Raw genomic sequence first — 20,402 nt, 5'->3', positions numbered from 1 at the left:
TTAGCGTAAGGTTACAATCACCTCCCATAATAATTGTAGAATTGGCTGACAAGTTTAACAAGTGTGAAAAGAGCATGTGGAAAAAGGCTGGATCATCGTTATTTGGAGCGTATTATACATTGACAATTGTGTAAAGCTTGTTAAATATTGCAGCCTGCATCATTATCTATCGGCCTTCTGGATCTGCTACTGTACTATTTATTGTAAAAAGTATCGTCTTTTATGGACTAGTATTGAGACTCCTCTTTGACTACAGTTATAGAAGGCAGACGTAACCTGAGTGAAATTAGTCAATGAGGCATTTTTCTTCTTTCTTGTAATAGGAGGAGGTCTGTTTTAAATTTAGTGGTATAATCCATAATCTTAATTCTCTTTGCCTGTGATCGAATGCCATTGACATTCCACGACACGAACGTTAAGTGTGACATATCACAATCATAATCATAATTTTAAATAGATTCAGATTTAAATAGATACACATTTAATTTCATGTAAATTTAGATTTAAATAGATAATCATAATTTTAAATATGGTACTATGCATTCTTTGTTTTTTTGACAGTTTTCGTGCCCTCAAGATGTCAAGTCTAACAAAGTGCATACAATAATTAATGTCGCCACTTTTTGTGACATTGTTTGTTTGTTGGTGTGCCGTGAGATTTTCCAATTGTAAAATATGTGCCTTGGCTCCAGAAAAGTTGGAAATCACTGGTCCATTTACATGACTTGTTCATTGATTGGATAAACTTCAGTACTGTACAGTATACAGAGTGAGTAAAAGTTAAAACCATCAATGACCTCTCGGGCGCACTCAAGGATTGGCACTGGGTGCTAACTTATTCCAATTAAATTACTTTATTCCAATTCAATGACTTTACAAATACTGTCAAGGGCATGCTTACTCTTCTCCACGCTCCTCCTTGTGTACATTCTAATTTGTTGTGTCGAAGCATTTAGATGACGTTCCCGACGATGTACTGCAGTTTTGCAGACTGCAAAAAACTTGCGTGTTGTTTGTCTGGGACACCGCAAAATAGTCCCACACCGAGGAAGTTTTTTTTTCCCCTGACAAAAACTGCCGATCAGCATAAAATGTTAACCGATCAAACCGATCAGAACGGTGTAAAGTCTAAATTTCTAGAGAAGCAATTTCCATCCATCCATTTCCTGAATCGCTTCTCATGCAGGTCGCGGGCGTGCTGGAGCCTATCGCAGCTATATTCGGGCGAGAGGCCATGGTGTGAACCTCAATCGAATTGTTCTGTCCCACATCCTGAGGTCGCCAACACTTTCGTATCGCTGCGTGGGGGAGGCGACGACAAATGAAGGGCAGAGGTTGATGCAAACGCCGGGGTTTGCCTTCTCCAAGGAGGACATCTTTCTGATATTTTCAGCGGTCATCACATCTAGGTACTTCAGCGAGGGGAATGTCTTCCTGACGTCACTGTAACACAACGCGCAAGTTAGTCACCATGGCTGCTCAAAATGAGAGCCGTGTGGACGGCAGGTGGAACCTACGTGATGGCGGCAACGTCAAGGCCAAGGCAGCCGTTCAGGGACAGGTGCACCAGATGTTTGAGCTTGGAGAGCACGGGCAAGCACTCGATGCTAATTCTCCAGTTGTTACTGGAACGCATGAACACAGAGGAAGAACTTGGGCACAAAAGATTCCAGTACGTGGACTGCACCACTACAGCTTAATCAACATGATGCTACAGCAGACGTCAGATTTTCTCATGTGGGACAGCAGTGGTTCGGGTTTTGCCCATTCCCCTCCTTCAACTGTGCAACCCGCACAGCTATTTGGGAAATTTTCAACATACCACCATTCCAAACTCACTCAATAAATAAATAAATCCTGACTCTGATCTAACTGTAGGGATGCAAAACAACCATTTTTGATTCCTAAAAAGGATTACAAATACTTTCCAAGGCGGAATTTGCAGTTTAAAAAAAAAAAACAACTACATGTTGAAATCCAAGATGACGCCTACCCATGTTCGTTCGTCTTTGGAGGCATTACACCACTCACCTACACAAGGGGAGACTTGCTAAACATCAAGGAGGCTACTCCGGACTTTCTTTCACCAACTTTTGCAAATCCGCTCAGTTTTTTCCCTGAGTTACTCACCGGAGCAGCGACCGCAGTCTTTGGCGCATGGAGGCGACGCCACAGAGGGAAGCGAGCCAGCATCCAAGTTAAGCTCCGCAAGAGAGGATACAGATTGGCGTGTCCGTCGATTCACCTCGCCAATCTACGCTCCCTACCCAACAAAATGGACGAGCTTCATCTTCTGATAAAGACCAGTAAAGACTTCGGACATTCCGCCGCCATGTGCCTTACGGAGACCTGGATTTGTGAGGCTGTACCCGATGGCGTCGTCATGCTTCCGGGCTTTCATCTTCACCGAGCAGACCGCATCACGGAGTTGTTGGGGAAAACAGAAGGCGGCGTGATATGCTTCTACATCAATGAAAAATGGTGTACGGACGTCACGGAGCTCAGCACACCCTGCAGCCCGCATTTGGAGTCGTCGTTTTTGAACTGTAAGCCATTCTACTCGCCGCGTGAATTTGCCTCAAGCTAACACGAACGCCGCACTGCTAATGCTCGCCAAACAAAATTACATTGAAAAAAACCCACCCGGACTCACCCTTCATTATTCTCGGGGACTTCAACAATGCTAAACTCAACCACGAACTCCCTAAATACAAGCAGCACATCGACTGTCCTACCAGGGAAAATAACATTTTGGACCACTGCTTTACTACGCTAAAGAACGTATACCGTGCCAAACCTCGTGCAGCACTGGCCTCGTCTGATCACTGCCTAATTCACTTAATACCGACATACAGGCAAGAACTTAAATGCGCGAAGAGGCAAAGACGGAACTTCAAAGCTGTTTAGACTGCACAGACTGGAGTTTCTTTGAAAATTCAGCTGGCAGCCTGGATGAATATACGGACATTGTCAGATCCTATATTAGTTTCTGTGAAGAGGTGTGTTGGATCTATCTCGCCCAACACCTATAAAAATAGACACAAAAAGAATGAAGACGCTGGTTTCTTTTTGCTCATGAGCAGGACGTATGGGAGATTGCTCAGCTCCAGTCTCCCATCACGCTCTAAACAATCTCCCCCGTTGCTCCTGTATTTTATTTGAAATAGGGTGGTATCTAAGTTACAAGACATAACATACTAAGGGGAGGGTTTCAAGGTGAAGACATGAGACCAACACCGGCAACGTGTCCTTGGTCAAGGCGCCCTTCTCTGACGATTCCCGCTGAGGCATCTTCCAGAAGGCGAGACATCTTCCTTTCCACCACGGTCAGCAAGCAACCATCAAAATCGTCCATAATACTAATGCAAGCTAAGCAAAACAATTATAACTTCTACAATTTATTTAACAAGGTGTGTGTACCAACAAAGTCATTTCGCATGTTCAGCAACAACAAGCCGTGGTTCACTGCCAAACTTAAGCAGCTTCGTCAGGCTAAGGACGACGCATATCAAAACGGGGACAGGGCCCTGTATAATCGAGCTAGAAACCAGCTGACTAAAGAAATTAACATTGCAAAGAGGAACTGTGCAGCAAAGTTGGAAAAACAGTTTCGCGCTAACGACTCCAAATCAGTCTGGCATGCATTCCAATCGCTGACTAATTACAAGCGACGATCCCCCAAAGCTGACACACTAGCCGACGACTTGAATACCTTCTACTGCAGATTTGAAAGTGTCTTTCACACCCACCCAGCCGCACCACCGACCACTATCACACCACCGACTTCTGCGTTAACCGTCCGCGAACAGGATGTGAGACGCATCTTCAAATTAACAAAGCGGCAGACCATGTGTCCCCATCCTGCCTCAGTCTGCGTGGACCAGCTTGCTCCAGTCTTCACACAGATCTTCAACAGATCTCTGGAACTGTGCAAAGTACCATCCTGTTTCAAAGGCTCCACCATCATTCCAGTCCCCAAGAAACCTGCAATCCCGGGTCTAAATGACTACAGGCCTGTCGCCTTGACATATGTGCTCATGAAGTCCTTTGAACATCTCGTGCTGGACCACCTCAAGTGCGTCACAGGTACCCTGCTGGACCCGCTGCAGTTTGCCTACCGAGCAAACAGGTCTGCGGATGATGCAGTCAACATGGGACTGCACTTCATCCTAGAACACCTCGACAGTGCAGGGACCTACACGAGGCTCCTGTTCGTGGACTTCAGCTCAGCGTTCAACACCATCATCCCTGAACTCCTTTCATCCAAGCTTCTCCAGCTCAGCGTCTCACCTGCCATCTGCCAGTGGATTTACAGCTTCCTGACAGGCAGGACACAGCAGGTGAGGCTGGAGGAGGCCACCTCATCCACACGCAGCATCAGCACTGGGGCACCCCAAGGTTGTGTCCTCTCTCCGCTGCTCTTCTCTCTCTACACGAACGACTGCAACTCAGCGCACCCGACTGTCAAACTCCTGAAGTTTGCAGATGACACCACTGTCATCGGCCTCATCGAGGACGGTGACGAGTCTGCATATCGATAGGAAGCAGAGCGGCCGGCGCTGCGGTGCGGCTGACGCAACCTAGAGCTGAACCCGCTCAAGACTGTAAAGATGATCGTGGACTTCAGGAGGCATCCTTCGCCACAACCTACAACTAAATGAATTATTATTTTCAAACTTCGGCTGCATGTAGAGACAGAAGGCGTGAGACGTCGCAGCCTCGCTGTCGGTGCGGCAGCAGCCTGGCGCAGACTTTTTCATTTGGCCGGATTATTCACCTTCAGTTAACAGCAAAATAAAAAAATAAAAAATAAAGAATTGGGACAGCTCTTCAATATAAACAACTGAAGGGCGTGGCTTTTGGTCAGGTATCGTGAAATGAGGCTGCAGCTTGCTAGCAGTTTGAAATCTGCAGTCTCAGATCCAGATTTACATACATCACATGCAACCAAATGCTAAAAGGTTGCAGCGTAGCGGTACACGCCGCCGCCTTTCGTACACGGAACTCGCCGCGGCGACCCCCGACTGACGGGACGGGCCGAAAGTCAAATGCTGACATCTTGTCTCATTTGTCTTTTGACTGTGAAAACAAGTTACATCTCATTGTTCCAATGCTTCTGGAGGGGAGGGCGTGGCAAGCCACCAACAAAATAGTTTTGCTGCCCCTCACGCTGTCCAGCTGCCTTGTGTCAACCGTCGAGACCTTCAAGTTCCTGGGAATTACAGTCTCTCAGGACCTGAAGTGGGCGATCAACATCAACTCTGTCCTCAAAAAGGCCCAGCAGAGGATCTACTTCCTGCGGCTTCTGAGAAAGCACGGCCTGCCACGGGAGCTGCTGAGGCAGTTCTACACAGCAGTTATCGAATCAGTCCTGGTTTGGTGCTGCTACAAAAATGGACAAACTCCGACTGCAACAGACAATCAAAACTGCTGAAAAGATTGTCGGTACCCCCCTAGCCACCCTTGATGACTTGCACGCTGCCAGAACTAAGACAAGAGCGTGCAAAATCCTCTCGGACCGTCCGCATCCCGGTCACCGGCTCTTCCGGATCCTTCCCTCAGGTAGGCGCTACCGATCAATGCAAACTAGAACTAGCAGACATTCCAACAGCTTCTTCCCTCTTGCCATCAACTTCTTAAACAGCAAACCTACAACTCCATTGCAACATGCTGGAAATTTTTTTGTCTGCCACATTTCCGTCGGGCCAATGATACATTTACTCGTGCACTCACTGTAGTCGTCTCGCCACGCTCCACTATTTGAATATCTGTTGTTGACCAATACTGGCCACTCATGCCAGAGTAGCATCTGCACCACTTGCACACTGACTGAGGAGTATCTGCAACATTTGCACAATCGACATTGTCCCAGATTATCGCACTCCTCGTCACTTTAAACTTGCATCCACTCCTTGAAGTTCAGTGACTGTTTTTATCAATGTCTGTTGTCGTACGAGAGCAGCCCCAACTACCGGAGACAAATTCCTTGTGTTTTTTGGACATACTTGGCAAATAAAGATGATTTTGACTCTGACTGATTGAAACTGAAGTCACTGATGGTGTGGTGGTACACTTTGGGCAGCGTGGGATCAGTTCCCACTCGTGACAGTGTGACCGTGAGTGCGAAGGGTCGTCTGTGTCTATATGCGCCCTGCCACTGACTGACGACCAGTTCAGTTTTGCCCAAAGTCAGCTGGGATTGGCTGCAGCGCCCCGTGGCTCTGAACTGGATAAGCGGTGTTGAGAATGGATGAATGTTAAAATGTGATCTTTTGAAAAATTGTCCCTCTTTGGCCCTCAGTTATGCCTCTAAATGAATTATTATTTTCAAACTTAGGCTGCATGTAGAGACAGAAGGCGTGAGACGTCGCAGCCTCGCTGTCGGTGCGGCAGCAGCCTGGCGCAGACTTTTTCATTTGGCCGGATTATTCACCTTCAGTTAACAGCAAAAGAAAAAAAAAAAAAATAAAGAATTGGGACAGCTCTTCAATATAAACAACTGAAGGGCGTGGCTTTTGGTCAGGTATCGTAAAATGAGGCTGCAGCTTGCTAGCAGTTTGAAATCTGCAGTCTCAGATCCAGATTTAAATACATCACATGCAACCAAATGCTAAAAGGTTGCAGCGTAGCGGTACACGCTGCCGCCTTTCGTACGCGGAACTCGCCGCGGCGACCCCCGACTGACGGGACGGGCCGAAAGTCAAATGCTGACATCTTGTCTCCATTTGTCTTTTGACTGTGAAAACAAGTTACATCTCATTGTTCCAATGCTTCTGGAGGGGAGGGCGTGGCAAGCCACCAACAAAATTGTTTTGCTATTTTGGGATTTTTGCAGCGGCACGGTGGCCGACTGGTTAGAGCGTCAGCCTCACAGTTCTGAGGTGCGGGGTTCAATCCCCGTCCCCGCCTGTGTGGAGTTTGCATGTTCTCCCCGTGCCTGCGTGGGTTTTCTCCGGGCACTCCGGTTTCCTCCCACATCCCAAAAACATGCATTAATTGGAGACTCTAAATTGCCCGTAGGCATGACTGTGAGTGCGAATGGTTGTTAGTTTCTATGTGCCCTGCGATTGGCTGGCAACCAGTTCAGGGTGTACCCCGCCTCTTGCCCGATGACAGGTGGGATAGGCTCCAGCACGCCCGCGACCCTAGTGAGGAGAAGCGGCTCAGAAAATGGATGGATGGATGGGATTTTTGCAGTTTGGCCAAAATACTCCTTTGCATTAACAAGAACCGGTAGTGTGTGGCTGTTTGATCTTCTCATTCAGTGAATATAGACGCGAGGCTGCAAATACTTGGTGTGAAGGCCTCAGGATGAACACAAACGTACTTGAAATGTAGCGTGCGAATATCAGGACATCTCTTCACCAAGGCATTCAAATCTAGAAAGAAAGGAAACAGTCTTTTCTATGAGGTGACAAATTTACGTGACATTTTTGGATGTGTTTTGCAGGACTTTAAACAGACAGATCTCCTTTACTCACCATCTAGTGAGGCGGAGCAAAATGCTCCACTGACGTCGAGGTGTGTAACAGTGGAGCTCACATTATTGAATATGCTTTTCATAATGTCATTGAAGTGGAGGAAGTGGCACCCTGACATGTTAAAATGTTGTATTCTGCAGGAAGGTGACAAAAAAGGTAATGATGTGCTTGCGGCGGAAGGTCGGTGGAGAGCCGGACGAAGAAGGGACCTGGAGCAAGATCGGAGCATGTAAGTGAGAGCGGACACAGAGAAGCCGTGGCATCCACTCAGGTTGAGCTGCCGTAGGCGCCGATTATAGGACAGAGCTCTGCAAGAGAAATTCAAGTGTCAACATCTCACTATTTCAAAAACATTAACGTGTGGTCAACGGTTCCATTTCTTAATCTGCCTTCTAAATCTAAGAAACGAGCATTTTATCGACACAATGCTGTTTAATACATTGCCCTTCATCCTAGCTGAGACTTCTGACATAACACACCTGACACCTTCCTCCATCCGGTCCAACCTGCTTGGACCCGTTTCTTCACTGCCTTATCACACTCACCATTGCTCTGGACTGTTGACCCCAAGTATTTGAAGTCCTTCACACTCGCTCTCTTCCCCCTGTAGCCTCACTCTTCACCCTCAAGCCCTCTCATTCATGCACATATCTTGTTTGACTTAGACTAATCTTCATTCCTCTCCTTTCCAGTGTATGCCTCCAACTTTCTAACTGTTCCTCCACCTGCAGATCACAATGTCATCTGCGAACATCACGGTCCACGGGGATTACTGTCAAACCTCATCCTCGTCAGCCTATCCATCACCAGTGCAAACGGGAAGGGCTTCGGAGCTGATCCCAGATGCACTCCCACCTCCAACTGTTCTCATTCATCAACTCCTCAAAGTATTCTTTCCATCTGTTCAGCACATTACTGGTACAAGTCAACACATCCATCTCTATCCTTAATCACCCTAACATGCTGCACATTCTTCCTAGCTCTATCCCCCCGTCTGGCCAACCTGTATAGATCCTTTTCTCCTTTAGTGTCCAACCTGGCATATATGTCATCAAATGCCTCGTTTGGCCTTTGCCACATCTACCTTGGCCCTACGTCGCATATCTTCTTTTCTCCTCTCCTCGGTCCTGTGTGTCCCACTTCTTTGCTAATCTCTTTCCTTGTATGATTTCCTGTACGTTGAGGTTTCCTGCCAGACGATACACCATGTACTCTCCTGCCTGTCTCTCTGATCACCGTGGCTGTATTGGTTCAGTCTTCCACCACTGGTGGTTCTCTGCTATGCCTTTGTCTTCGTCTTTCTCGCCGGCGGCACGGTCGCCGAGTGGTTATAGAGCATCTGCCTCATCTGAGGAGCGGGGTTCAATCCCCGGCCCCGCCTGTGTAGAGTTTGCATGTTCTCGCCGTGTCTGCGTGGGTTCTCTCCGGGCACTCCGCTTCTCTCCCACATCCCAAAAACATGCATGGTAGGTTAATTGACGACTTTTGCCCGTAGGTGTGAATGTGAGTGCTGCTGGTTGTTTGTTTGTATGTGCCCTGCTATTGGCACGACCCTAGTGAGGAGAAGTGGCTCAGAAAATGGATGGATGGATCTTCCTCCCCACCTCCTGAGTAATCATCTTTGCTGTCAAGCCACACTCCCCCCTAACTTCCTTCAGATGACATCGTCTGCACAAGATGTTATCCACCTCCGCTCTTGTAGGTCACTTTTCCTGCCTTTTCTGGAATAAAGTGTTTACTCCAGCCATTTCCATCCTTTTTGTAAAGTCCACCACCATCTGTCCCGATCCTTTTCCACTGGTGCCCTCCAGGTTAACGGCGTCGAGGTCGGGCGTCAACCCGGGCTATGTCCGATCCGGTATAGAATTCTTTAGATGAACACTCCGGGCTTGGGACTGACCTACAGTTTCCACTGGCTTGTGCCCCCATGGGGCTGCATTGGGAGACTCCATCCTGAAAAAAAGGCCCAGCAGAGGATGTACTTCCTACGGCTTCTGAGCCTGCCACAGGAGCTGTTGAGGCAGTTCTACACGCCGGTCATGGATCCACTGATCATCCATTGTAGTCTGGTTTGCCGCTGCCCCAAAAAAGGACAAACTCTGACTGCAACAGTCAATCGGGACTGCTGGAAAAATCGTTGGTACCCTCCTACCGACCCTTGAGGACTTGCACGCTTCCGGAACTAAGAAAGAGCATGCAAAATCCTCTTGGGAGCCTCCACATCCTGGTCAGCAGCTCCTTCCAGCTCCTTCCCTCAGCTCTGCGCTATCGAACAATGCAAACTAAAACTAGCAGACATTCTAACAGCGTTTTCCCTCTTGCCATTAAGTTCCAAGAGTTGATTTAAAATTCCATGTAAAATTTTGTCTTGATATTGTTGTCACAGCTCTGTCGGACCAATTACACATTACTCGTGCACTCACTGTAGTCGTCTCGCCGCTCTGCACGACCTGCAAATATCTGTTGTTGACCAATACTGGCCACTCATGTGCTTGAGAAATATCTGCACCATTTGCACATTTGACAATGTTCCAGATTATCGCACAACTAGTCACTTTGAACTGCATATAGCACAATATTGCACAATGGTCACTGCACCTGACTATTTGTCATTTCAAACTGCTCTAAATTGCCAGAGGACTTGGCATCATTTGCACAGTCAACATTTTTTTACTGCATTACCACATTACTGTTAACCTTTTATTTCTCAGTGACTGCGTTTTTATGTTTTTTAAGGCTCAAAAGTATTCACTGTCAATCGACTGTTGTCGTACTAGAGCGGCTCCAACTACCGGAGAAAAATTCCTCGTGTGTTTTTGACATACTTGGCAAATAAGAGATGATTCTGATTCTGAACTGTATCTAGTGTTTGCATACCAGGTTGTCATTCCATGGTCACTTGCGCATCTGTACAGCCATGTAGTTGATTACAAGAGTTTTGGACAGGTATACATAGCGGGTGTTCTATAGATCATTCTTAATCTAATGCCTCACCTTAGACGCCATGTGCAAATTTTGAGTTCCAACCATTTTAGGCTTACAGCATCTCTTTCAAATATAAACTGTAGCAAGATGTTGCCGCCTACAAATAGATGCAGTGAGGAGAGAACTAACAGGAGTGTTCCACAGGAGATGTTCATGCCAGACAGACTGAGACACTCCAAACGAGTACAGCAATCGATGATCCTCTCAAGGGTGGTTGTGTTGATTTCGGTCATGGACAGGTCCATTTCAGTAATCTTCAGTCTGCTGAGAGAACAACATGCAACAATGTTATTTCAAGTATAGACAACTATGTGACAATTACAGTCCACTTGCAGATAACAGACATGAACAGTATATCACAAAAGTGAGTCCACGTTTTTGTAGGTACGTCGGAACCTTGATTTAACGGATATCGGAAGTAACGGACTGTCTGTCAAACTCTTTATCAACACATGTCAAATTCTTTTAGTTCCAAAATTGGCCACAGTTTACTGGCGCTGTGGCGCAGTAAAGGCAGAGACTGGGACACATGTATTCCCGAGTCGCAAATATACATTTAATGGCCCCCGATTTAATGAACATTCGATGTAACGGACATATGATTAAAAGGTGTAAGTGCTGTGACCCAATTTGCCGAATCCCGAAGCAGTTTGCACATATACTGGATTCAACATACAGTTATTTTCACGGCACAGTAAAGTTACACTGATGCAAGTAGAAAACTGAAACATTTTAAATTGTAGCAAAATCTAAATTCTTTAGTGTTGTTCAATGAAAATGTGAGCGGCGTGTTGCAGAGGCTAAGTGTGCACCCGGAGCCCGAGCACATATCGTCGTCGTGTCCCTGGGCGAGACATGGAAGCCACATTGCCTGTGAAGGAATGTGGTTGGCTGTAGATGCTGACACGGGAGTCTACGTTGACTTCGTCTCTCCTACACTCACGCAGAGCTTGATCCCACCCCCTTCCCATCCCAAGTGAGTTAAAAAAAATCACTCCCAGAGGTCACTCCCAATCCTAAATCTTTTTAAAAAATCATGCCCAATCACGAGTTTTTTGATCCAAAGATTGATCCCGAGTCCATCCATCCATCCATCCATCCATCCATTTTCTGAGCCGCTTCTCCTCACCAGGGTCGCGGGCGTGCTGGAGCCTATCCCAGCTGTCATCGGGCAGGAGGCGGGGTACACCCTGAACTGGTCGCCAGCCAATCGCAGGGCACATCGAAACAAACAACCATTCGCACTCACAGTCATGCCTACGGGCAATTTAGAGTCTCCAATTAATGCATGTTTTTTGGGATGTGGGAGGAAACCGGAGTGCCCGGAGAAAACCCACGCAGGCACGGGGAGAACATGCAAACTCCACACAGGCGGGGACGGGGATTGAACCCCGCACCTCAGAACTGTGAGGCTGACGCTCTAACCAGTCGGCCACCGTGCCGCCTGATCCCGAGTCATACTTGATAATTGATTCACCCCGGTCAACTCTGCTCCGTTTTTCTTCTTTGGTAGAAAATATGCAGTACATGTCTGCCTTAGTCACCTGGTGGGGAGTTGGCTCTGATGGTGGGGGAAGATGCCAGTCCGAACTGGTGGGCCTGAACGTATTTTGAGTGGTCCGAACTGGTGGGCCTGAACGTATTTTGGGTGTCCGCTGGGGAACGTCTGGCAGAAACCCGAGTCAGAAGGGGTTTCAACTCCCACCTCCGGCAGAACTTCACCCACGTCCCGGGGGAGGCGGGGACATTGAGTCCGAGCGGACCGTGTTCTGCGCCCCCCTTGCAGATCGGTGCAGCGTCTGCAGTGATGCAGAGTTTGTATCGGTCCGTTGTGGTAATGAAGGAACTAAGCCGAAAGGCGAAGCTCCCGATTTACCCGTCGATCTACGTTCCTACCCTCACCTATGGTCACAAGCTGTGGGTCGTGACCGAAAGAACGAGATACAAGCGGCCGAAATGAGTTTCCTCTGCAGGGTATCTCCCTTAGAGATAGGGTGAGAAGCTCGGTCATCCGGTAGGGGCTCAGAGTAGAGCGCTGCTCCTCTGCATCGAGAGGAGCCAGATGAGGTGGCTGAGGCTTGTGATTCGGATGCCTCTCGGACGCCTCCCGGTGAGGTGTTCCGGGCACGTCCCACTGGGAGGAGACACCGGGGACTACCCAGGACACGCCGGAGAGACTACGTCTTTCGGCTGGCCCGCGAACGCCTCCGGAGCTGGAGGAAGTGGCTGGGAGTCTGGGCGTCCCTGCTAAAGCTACTTCCCCCACGACCCGACCTTGGATAAGAGGAAGACAATGGATGGATTGATGGATGGATGAATTCACGGAATGATCAAGGGACAAAACAGAAAATCCGGATTACTCCCTTAGTTTGGTAATGTTTAGCCAGATGCTGATGGTAAATGTTCAATTATCAATTTAATTAAAAATATCACTGCATCATGGTTTCACTCCCATCACGGTTTCCACTCTGGTCAACTCTCGCCATCATGGTTTCCACTCCCATCCATTCCCGTTGACTTTGTTTTCATTGTTCTCGCACGCTCACAATGACTTCGCTCCCGCTCCTGCCCAATCCCGTTATTGATAGTTAAATTCAGTCCCATCCCGGGGGAATCCCACGGGATCCGTTGCGAATCCCCCAAAATGTTAGGGTCGAGTTGAATGGTTAGTGATGGTTGGAGGGGCCAATGTTTTACAGAGAATTTTATTCCATTCATGACTTTTTCTTGCCTTCTAGATTTACTTTCGTTTTCAAAATTCACCCGTGCCGTGGGAAGTTATTCTTTTCGTGCCAAAATGCGACGTTCCTTTGCGTACCCTTCAAAATAAAAAGACTACAAGCTTAAAACAGGAGGTCAAGTTCAAACCATTTGACATGATAAAACAGTCCCAAATAACTATTTTAACAATACTATATTTAACTGCTATCTGAAACATTCATGAATGAGAATTAAGTCAATTGGTTTTGTTCCGCACACATTGCCTTTTAGTTCATAGGTTTGATATTGACACTGGTTGTAAAGAACCGCGAGTCAAATGTTCATTTTAGTCTATGCTGCGGGCTGCGAAGAAAATGGATGATCATGATTTGGACACCCTCTAGTTAAGCCATGCAAACTTTTTTGACCCAGACCCTTAAAAAATTGTTCGGAACCAGAATCAAAATGAGGAACCGGAATTGCTTTGCAGAATTGTGCCATCAGCAAATAAGACACATGAGAAGATTTTGAAAATATTGCAGAGATCATTGATGTATATTATCAATAACCTGGGGCCCAGCACAGATCCTTGGGGGACCCCGTTGTGATCTTTCATTTATTGGAGTATTCATCATTAGATTGCACATACTGAACTTTTAATCCAACTGTATGCCAGACCTCGAATGCCATCTCTCTTATGTTTCCATTAGTATACCATGATCAATACTGTCAAATGCTTGTTTGTTTTTTGTTAGGTCTACAAAGCCACCAATTGTGAATTGTTATCTGCGTGACGGCCACTTGGTCGCTTCCCGGTGAACTCAAAAGTTCACCTACCGCACATATTTGTCTCGTCCTCTCCACAACTTATTTAACTTCCCCTTAACAGCGAAATATATGGCAACTGCCCATAACAAAACACGGGCCAAACCTGCACACTTGGCCACATTAATGCCTGAACTCACCACATGTTGCTTAAGTATCTGTTGTCTATGTGCACGCCAGGGCAGCTTAACCTGCGCACACCCGTCTTCAGCACCTGCTCCAGCGCTAGACCCGTATTGATCACCCCGTGCAAGTCCACACTGTGCCACAGCGATTCATCAAACCTAGAACACACACGCAGGGAAGCGTGAGACCATCGTCAGTGATTCTCAAAGGTTTGGGCTTCCTTTTGTGGCATGCAAGACAATCACTGAGTCGGGACAGTTGAGCTGTATTTCACTTTGAAATTCAATACAGTTGCATTTGATGTTTATTTTGGGACTAATGACTTTTTTATGCAATACATTTGAATGGAATGATTAAGTACAGTTTTTTTCTTTTAAAACTGTGTTCATGTTCAAAGTGTGCATAATGTTACAGTGGATTACAATCATACTTTGTGTTCAATCTACTTTTTAGGAATGAAAACTTCGTCGGCCTCCTACACTACTTTAGTAATGTTGGTTATGATCAGTGTTGCCTCAGTTACCTTGAAAAAGTAAGTTACTTTACTGATTACTTCTGTTTAAAAGGAACTTAGTTACTTTACGGATTACTTGATTTCAATAGTAACTAAGTTATAAAAAAGTTACTTTTTAGTTACTTTCAGCAGCTGCCAAATGGCAGGAATATCACTTTTCCGCAGTCCAAAAAAACCGCAAGAACTTAACCGTACCCCTTACATGGTGACAACATTACGCAACTGTTTAAGTCGCAAGTCCGTGGGTGATTGACGGGGGGGAGAAGCACTTACTTACGTGACGTCAGCCGTGCAGCGTGTTCAACCGGCTCACAGTCCAAGACCAAGGTCAAAGTTCTCACTTTTCATTGTAAATATTATTTAAGCCAAGTATTGTAAGTCCTTCAGCGAGTCCGTCATTATTGTATGACGCGCACTTCGGTATGAATAATTAACCCACAATGCATTGCGAGTTTAACACGCCAGTAAAACAATTTTTCCATCCATCCATCCATTTTCTGTATCGCTTATCCTTACGCGGCTCTCGGGCGAGCCTATCCCAGCTATCTTCGGGCGAGAGGCGGGGTACGCCCTGAAGTGGTCGCCAGCCAATCGCAGGGCACATAGAAACAAACAACCATTCGCACCAATTTGGAGTCTTCAACCTACCGCGCCTGTTTTTGGGATGTGGGAGGAAACCGGAGTGCCCGGAGAAAAGCCAAGCAGGCGCGGGGAGAACATGCAAACTCCACACAGGCGGGGCCGGGATTTGAACCCGCAACGTCCGAACTGTGAGGCAGATGTGCTAACCGGTTTTTCACCGTGCCGCCCTAAAACTGTATTCTTAATGTGTAACTAAAAAAGCAACAACAATCAATACACCCCTGGTAAATAACAAAATTAGTGGGGCGATAGTGAACAATTTTATGGTACTGTACCGTCACTGTGCATTGTACAATCAACAATCACCTCCCAGTCGCTTTCTTGGGTTTGTTTAGAAGTACGCCGTCGACGTGACCTGTGAACTGCTACTTCAGGAAAGCCGGGTATTTTTTGAGGCAGTACTTTGTTAAAATCAGTCGGGTGGTCCTGTGACCGAAGGGTCACCGGCTCAAATCCTGGCTCCTCACTGTCTCTGTGTCCCTGAGCGAGATGCTGAATCCTAATTTGATCCCAGTGGATCTGGCAGCAGTCGCCCATTAGGCCCATTGGGCACTGTGATAGTGTCGATAAAGTGCTATCTGTGTAAGCGCGGTCCATTTACCAGTTAGAATAACGAACTAACTCACGTCGAGTTTCATGAAGGCCACGTCAGAATTTTGCACTCAGATTTGAGTGCAATTTTGATCTGAAATGTGATTCTTCATCACAACAATGATCTCTTCATGCCGTTGCTGCCACGAGCCATGTAAAAAGCCTTAAAAACGGAACCTTAAAAAACTCGAGACTCACGCCAAACGATGCCAGCGTCTGCAAGCGACCGATGTCCTGACGAGGTCCCGCAAAGGGAGGAGGAAGAAGATCCTTAGGATCAGCTCATCTTGAAGGTGGTCCCATGCTGGAACGCCTGCAGAAGGACATATTCAACACGTGATGAAAGTTTAACACCAGTTGGCAGTTGAATGATTTAAGAGAGGATCTGTTCCAGGGGCGACACTCAGAGGTTTAGGGGTCCTTTCCGGCAAGATCACAAGATCCAGACCGGTTCCCTGTTTTGTACATTTTCACGAAAGCGAAGCATAACAACCATCAAATGTGATAAAGGTTACTTACATGTTGAGCCACAGCAAACGAGGAATGGAGCTTGACTCCAGATGGTCATATCTTGTCAAAGTTTCACACACTTAAGGTCTACGCTTCGAGTCATCGATAGGAACAAATTTTACCTTACTGATAGCGTCACCTACGGGCACAAGGAAATGCCGTTTCAAATGTTGTTGTTCTCCTGCTAAGAGGTTAAGCCGATCCACCTTAGATTTGCACAGAAGACTGTTGAGGCCTTCGTGATGTCACAATACAAAGTTTCTGAGTTTGTGAGTTTTTTGCGCAATTTAAAAAAATGGCTCAGGAGTGCCTCCTTGATGAAGAAGTAATGGGTAAGTATGGCATCCAGGAAAGAAACTTGGAGGGACAGATGGTGGTAGACTTTGCAAAAAGGATGGAAATGGCTGTAGTGAACCCTTTTTTTCCAGAACAGGCAGGAACAAAGTGACCTGCAAGAGTGGAGGCAGAAGCACGCAGGTGGATTACATCTTGTGCAGACGATGTCATCTGAAGGAGGTTAAAAACTCTAAGGTAGTGGTGGTAGGGAAGCGTGTGGCTACACAGCAAAGACGACAACGCTGGTGGTGGGGAGGAAGATGAAGAAGACAAAGGCAGAGCAGAGACCATGTGGCGGAAGCTGATAAAGGAAGAGTGTTGTGCGGATTTTCGGGAAGAGGTGAGACAGGCTCTCTGTGGAGAGGAGGAGCTTCCGGAAGACTAGACCGCGACAGCCGAGGTGATGGGAGAGAGAGGCAGGAGAGCACTTGATACATGGTCTGGCACAAAAGGGGAGGAGACTTGGTGGTGGGACCTCACGGTACAGTAAATCATACAACCCCAATTCCAACGAAGTTGGGACGTTGTGTTAAACAAATAAAAAACAGAATACAATGATTTGCAAATCACGTTCAACCTATATTTAATTGAATACACTTATAAGATATTTAATGTTCAAAATGAAAACTTTGTTTTTAGCAAATAATTTTAAGGCTGCAGCACGTTCCAAAAAAGCTGGGACCGGGTCATGTTTACCACTGTGTTACATCAGCTTTTCTTTTAACAACATTCAATAAACGTTTGGGAACTGAGGACACTAATTGTTGAAGTTTTGTAGGTGGAATTCTTTCCCGTTCTTGCTTGATGTACAGCTTCAGCTGTTCAACAGTCCGGGGTCTCCGTTGTCGTATTTAACGCTTCATAATGCACCACACATTTTCAATGGGAAACAAATGGACTGCAGGCAGGCCAGTCTAGTACCCGCACTCTTTTACTACGAAGCCACGCTGTTGTAACACGTGCAGATTGTGGTTTGGCATTGTCTTGCTGAAATAAGCAGGGGCGTCCATGAAAAAGACGTTGCTTGGATGGCAGCATGTTTCTCCAAAACCTGTATGTACCGTTCAGCATTAATGGTGCCTTCACAGATGTGTAAGTTACCCATGCCATTGGCACTAACACAGCCCCATACCATCACAGATGCTGGCTTTTGAACTTTGCATCCATAACAGTCCGGATGGTTCTTGTCCTCTTTGGCCCGGAGGACACGACGTCCACAATTTCCAAAAACAATTTGAACTGTGAACTCGTCGGACCACGTAACACTTTTCCACTTTTCATCAGTCCATCTTAGATGAGCTCGGGCCCAGAGAAGCCGGCGGCGTTTCTGGGGGTTGTTGATAAATGGATTTTGCTTTGCATAGAGTTTCAAGTTGCACTTACGGATGTTGCGCCGAACTATTTACTGACGTTGGTTTTCTAAAGTGTTCCTGAGACCATGTGGTGGTATCTTTTACACATTGATGTCGGGTTTTGATGCAGTGCCGCCTGAGGGATCGAAGGTCACGGGCATTCAGTGTTGGTTTTCGGCCTTACCGCTTCCATGTAGTGATTTCTCCAGATTCTCTGAACCTTTTGATGATATTATGGACCGTGGATGATGAAATCCCTCAATTCCTTGCAATTGTACGTTGAGGAATATTGTCCTTAAACTGTTGGACTATTTTCTCACGCACTTGTTCACAAAGAGGTGAACCTCGCCCCATCTTTGCTTGTGAATGACTGAGCAATTCAGGGAAGCTCCTTTTCCACCCAATCATGGCACCCACCTCTTCCCAATTAGCCTGTTCACCTGTGGGATGTTCCAAACAGGTGTTTGATGAGCATTCCTCAACTTTCTCAGTCTTTTTGCCACCTGTCCCAGCTTTTTTGGAACGTGTTGCAGCCATAAAATTCGCAGTTCATGATTATTTCCTAAAAACAATAAGGTTTATCAGTTTGAACATTAAATATCTTGTCTTTGTCGTGTCTTCAATGAAATATAAGTTGAACATGATTTGCAAATCATTGTATTCTCTTTTTATTGATCTTTAACACAACGTCTTAAATTCATTGGAATTGGGGTTGTGCAAGGAAAGAGGTTAGCTAAGGAAAAATGGAACACAGAGGACCGAGGACAGGAGATGCGACGTAGGGCAAAGGTAGAGGTGGCAAAGGCCAAACTAGAGCCCTATGATGACATGTATGCCAGGTTGGACACTAAAGAAGGAGAACAGGATCTATACAGGTTGGCCAGACAGAGGGATAGATGGGAAGGACGTGCAGCAGGTTTCGGTAATTTAGGATAGAGATGGAAATGTGTTGACTGGTGCCAGTCAGATGGACAGATGAAAAGAATACTTTGAGGACTTGATGAATGAGGAAAATGAGAGAGAAGGAAGAGTAGAAGTGTGGTGGACCAGGAAGTGGCAATGATTAGTAAGGGGGAAGTTAGAAAAGCATTAAAGAGGATGAAAAATGGAAAGGCAGTTGGTCCTGATGACATACCCATGGAGGTAAGGAAGCATCTAGGGGAGGAAGCATCTCGAGGACCAGCTTGTTCAAGAGATTTCTAGCGGGTGAGAAGATGCCTGGCGAATGGAGGAAAAGTGTGCTGGTGCCCGAGCAACAGTATGGTTTCATGCCTTGAAAGAAAACCATTAATTGCCTTGAAGGTCTTGATGGGCAAGTACAGAAAAGGTCAGAAGGAGCTCCATTGTGTCTTTGTAGATCTAGAGAGTTCGCGTAGAGCGTTTGATTTGACATTTGATATTCATTTCTTTATTTCTTAAAGCTAAACATGAAATCTTTTTGAGAAGATATTCAATAAGTCTTGGTGTAACTTTATCCTTAACTTCATAACTTAATCCTTTCATTTCATAGTTCTCGAACAGTGAGCTTGTTTGTATGATTAAATGTCTTTTTTTCCCTTTTTTTGTTTTACCTCCATCCTCTTTTGCATTGTCGTCTTCCGCTTTGTCAACGGGGAATTTTCTCTTTGGCCCCTTTCCACCTTCGGCAGATGTACGTCGGCGTTTCTTGCTGTTATTTCCTCTCTTCCCCATTTTGTTCGGCCTTCTTGCGTTGTTTTAAGGGCTTTTTTTGGTTTTGTAAACCAGGTGGCCTGCTACCAGATGCGGAGGATGGCGAAAACAACAAGTATGTTCATCCAAGCACGGACGGCAAATGTATGAAGGAGCTTTGCTCACATCAGTCTTGAAAGAACACAGCGTCGTCGAAGTCGCTGTCACAAAGGAATGCGTCCGACGCGACACGTCGTACAACTTCAAAGTCACGAGCAGAGAACGATCGCCATGAACGGAGGATGGATTTTTTGTTTTTTTAATGGAGAACAAATAGAAACAATGAACAACGTAAGGCATTCCTTAAATATCACACAAACTGTACATCAGGAGCCGTATGTGGAATTTTGCAGTCGAATCCAGGAAGAAGAAAAAAAAACCTTCTGTATATAAGTTACATCTACCAAGAAGAGGAAGAAGTTGAAGGCTTTTCTTCTTCTTTACAAACTTCAAAGCTTTGTACCGAAGCAGAGACTCGTCCAACCAATGATTTAAACAGGGTTTAAGGTGCTCATTATGGACAAGCCGTGATGAGCACAGAAGTCCATTAACAGAACACCGCTCAGGTTCTGAACGGGGGGGCCGTTCATCCCAATCACGCCCTTCCAGGTCTCACTGTCATTGCCCACG

The 20,402-nt window shown here is 46.3% G+C and overlaps 1 protein-coding gene and 1 long non-coding RNA gene across 10 annotated transcripts; one reads left to right on the top strand and one right to left on the bottom strand.

The window, feature by feature from the left end:
• Positions 1-732: 732 nt before the first annotated feature.
• Positions 733-20,125, bottom strand: LOC133480038 (S-phase kinase-associated protein 2-like). 9 transcript variants are annotated; one of them, XM_061777672.1, is made up of 9 exons: positions 19,634-20,122; positions 16,063-16,177; positions 14,132-14,275; positions 10,476-10,730; positions 7,691-7,789; positions 7,482-7,615; positions 7,328-7,379; positions 1,518-1,625; positions 741-1,443 (listed from the first exon to the last, which is right to left on the bottom strand). In XM_061777672.1, the coding sequence occupies exons 1-9, from the start codon at positions 19,752-19,754 to the stop codon at positions 1,215-1,217; spliced, it is 1,257 nt and encodes a 418-aa protein (XP_061633656.1). In that variant the 5' UTR covers positions 19,755-20,122; the 3' UTR covers positions 741-1,214. The 9 variants fall into 9 exon arrangements, with proteins under 9 accessions (XP_061633655.1, XP_061633654.1, XP_061633656.1 ...); XM_061777675.1 differs by having other exon boundaries at positions 10,596-10,730; positions 19,634-20,121; XM_061777671.1 differs by lacking the exon at positions 19,634-20,122 and adding an exon at positions 16,384-16,901 and having other exon boundaries at positions 733-1,443; positions 7,482-7,789.
• Positions 2,363-7,707, top strand: LOC133480044 (uncharacterized). Its single transcript, XR_009789159.1, has 3 exons — positions 2,363-2,546; positions 7,451-7,521; positions 7,622-7,707. It is a non-coding gene; the product is annotated as an uncharacterized LOC133480044 (long non-coding RNA).
• Positions 20,126-20,402: the final 277 nt, after the last annotated feature.

Source organism: Phyllopteryx taeniolatus, chromosome 6 (assembly GCF_024500385.1).
Source record: "Phyllopteryx taeniolatus isolate TA_2022b chromosome 6, UOR_Ptae_1.2, whole genome shotgun sequence".
Classification (NCBI taxonomy): domain Eukaryota; kingdom Metazoa; phylum Chordata; class Actinopteri; order Syngnathiformes; family Syngnathidae; genus Phyllopteryx; species Phyllopteryx taeniolatus.
The sequence above is the reverse complement of the archived record's forward strand: the minus strand, read 5'-3'. Positions and strand labels throughout refer to the sequence as shown.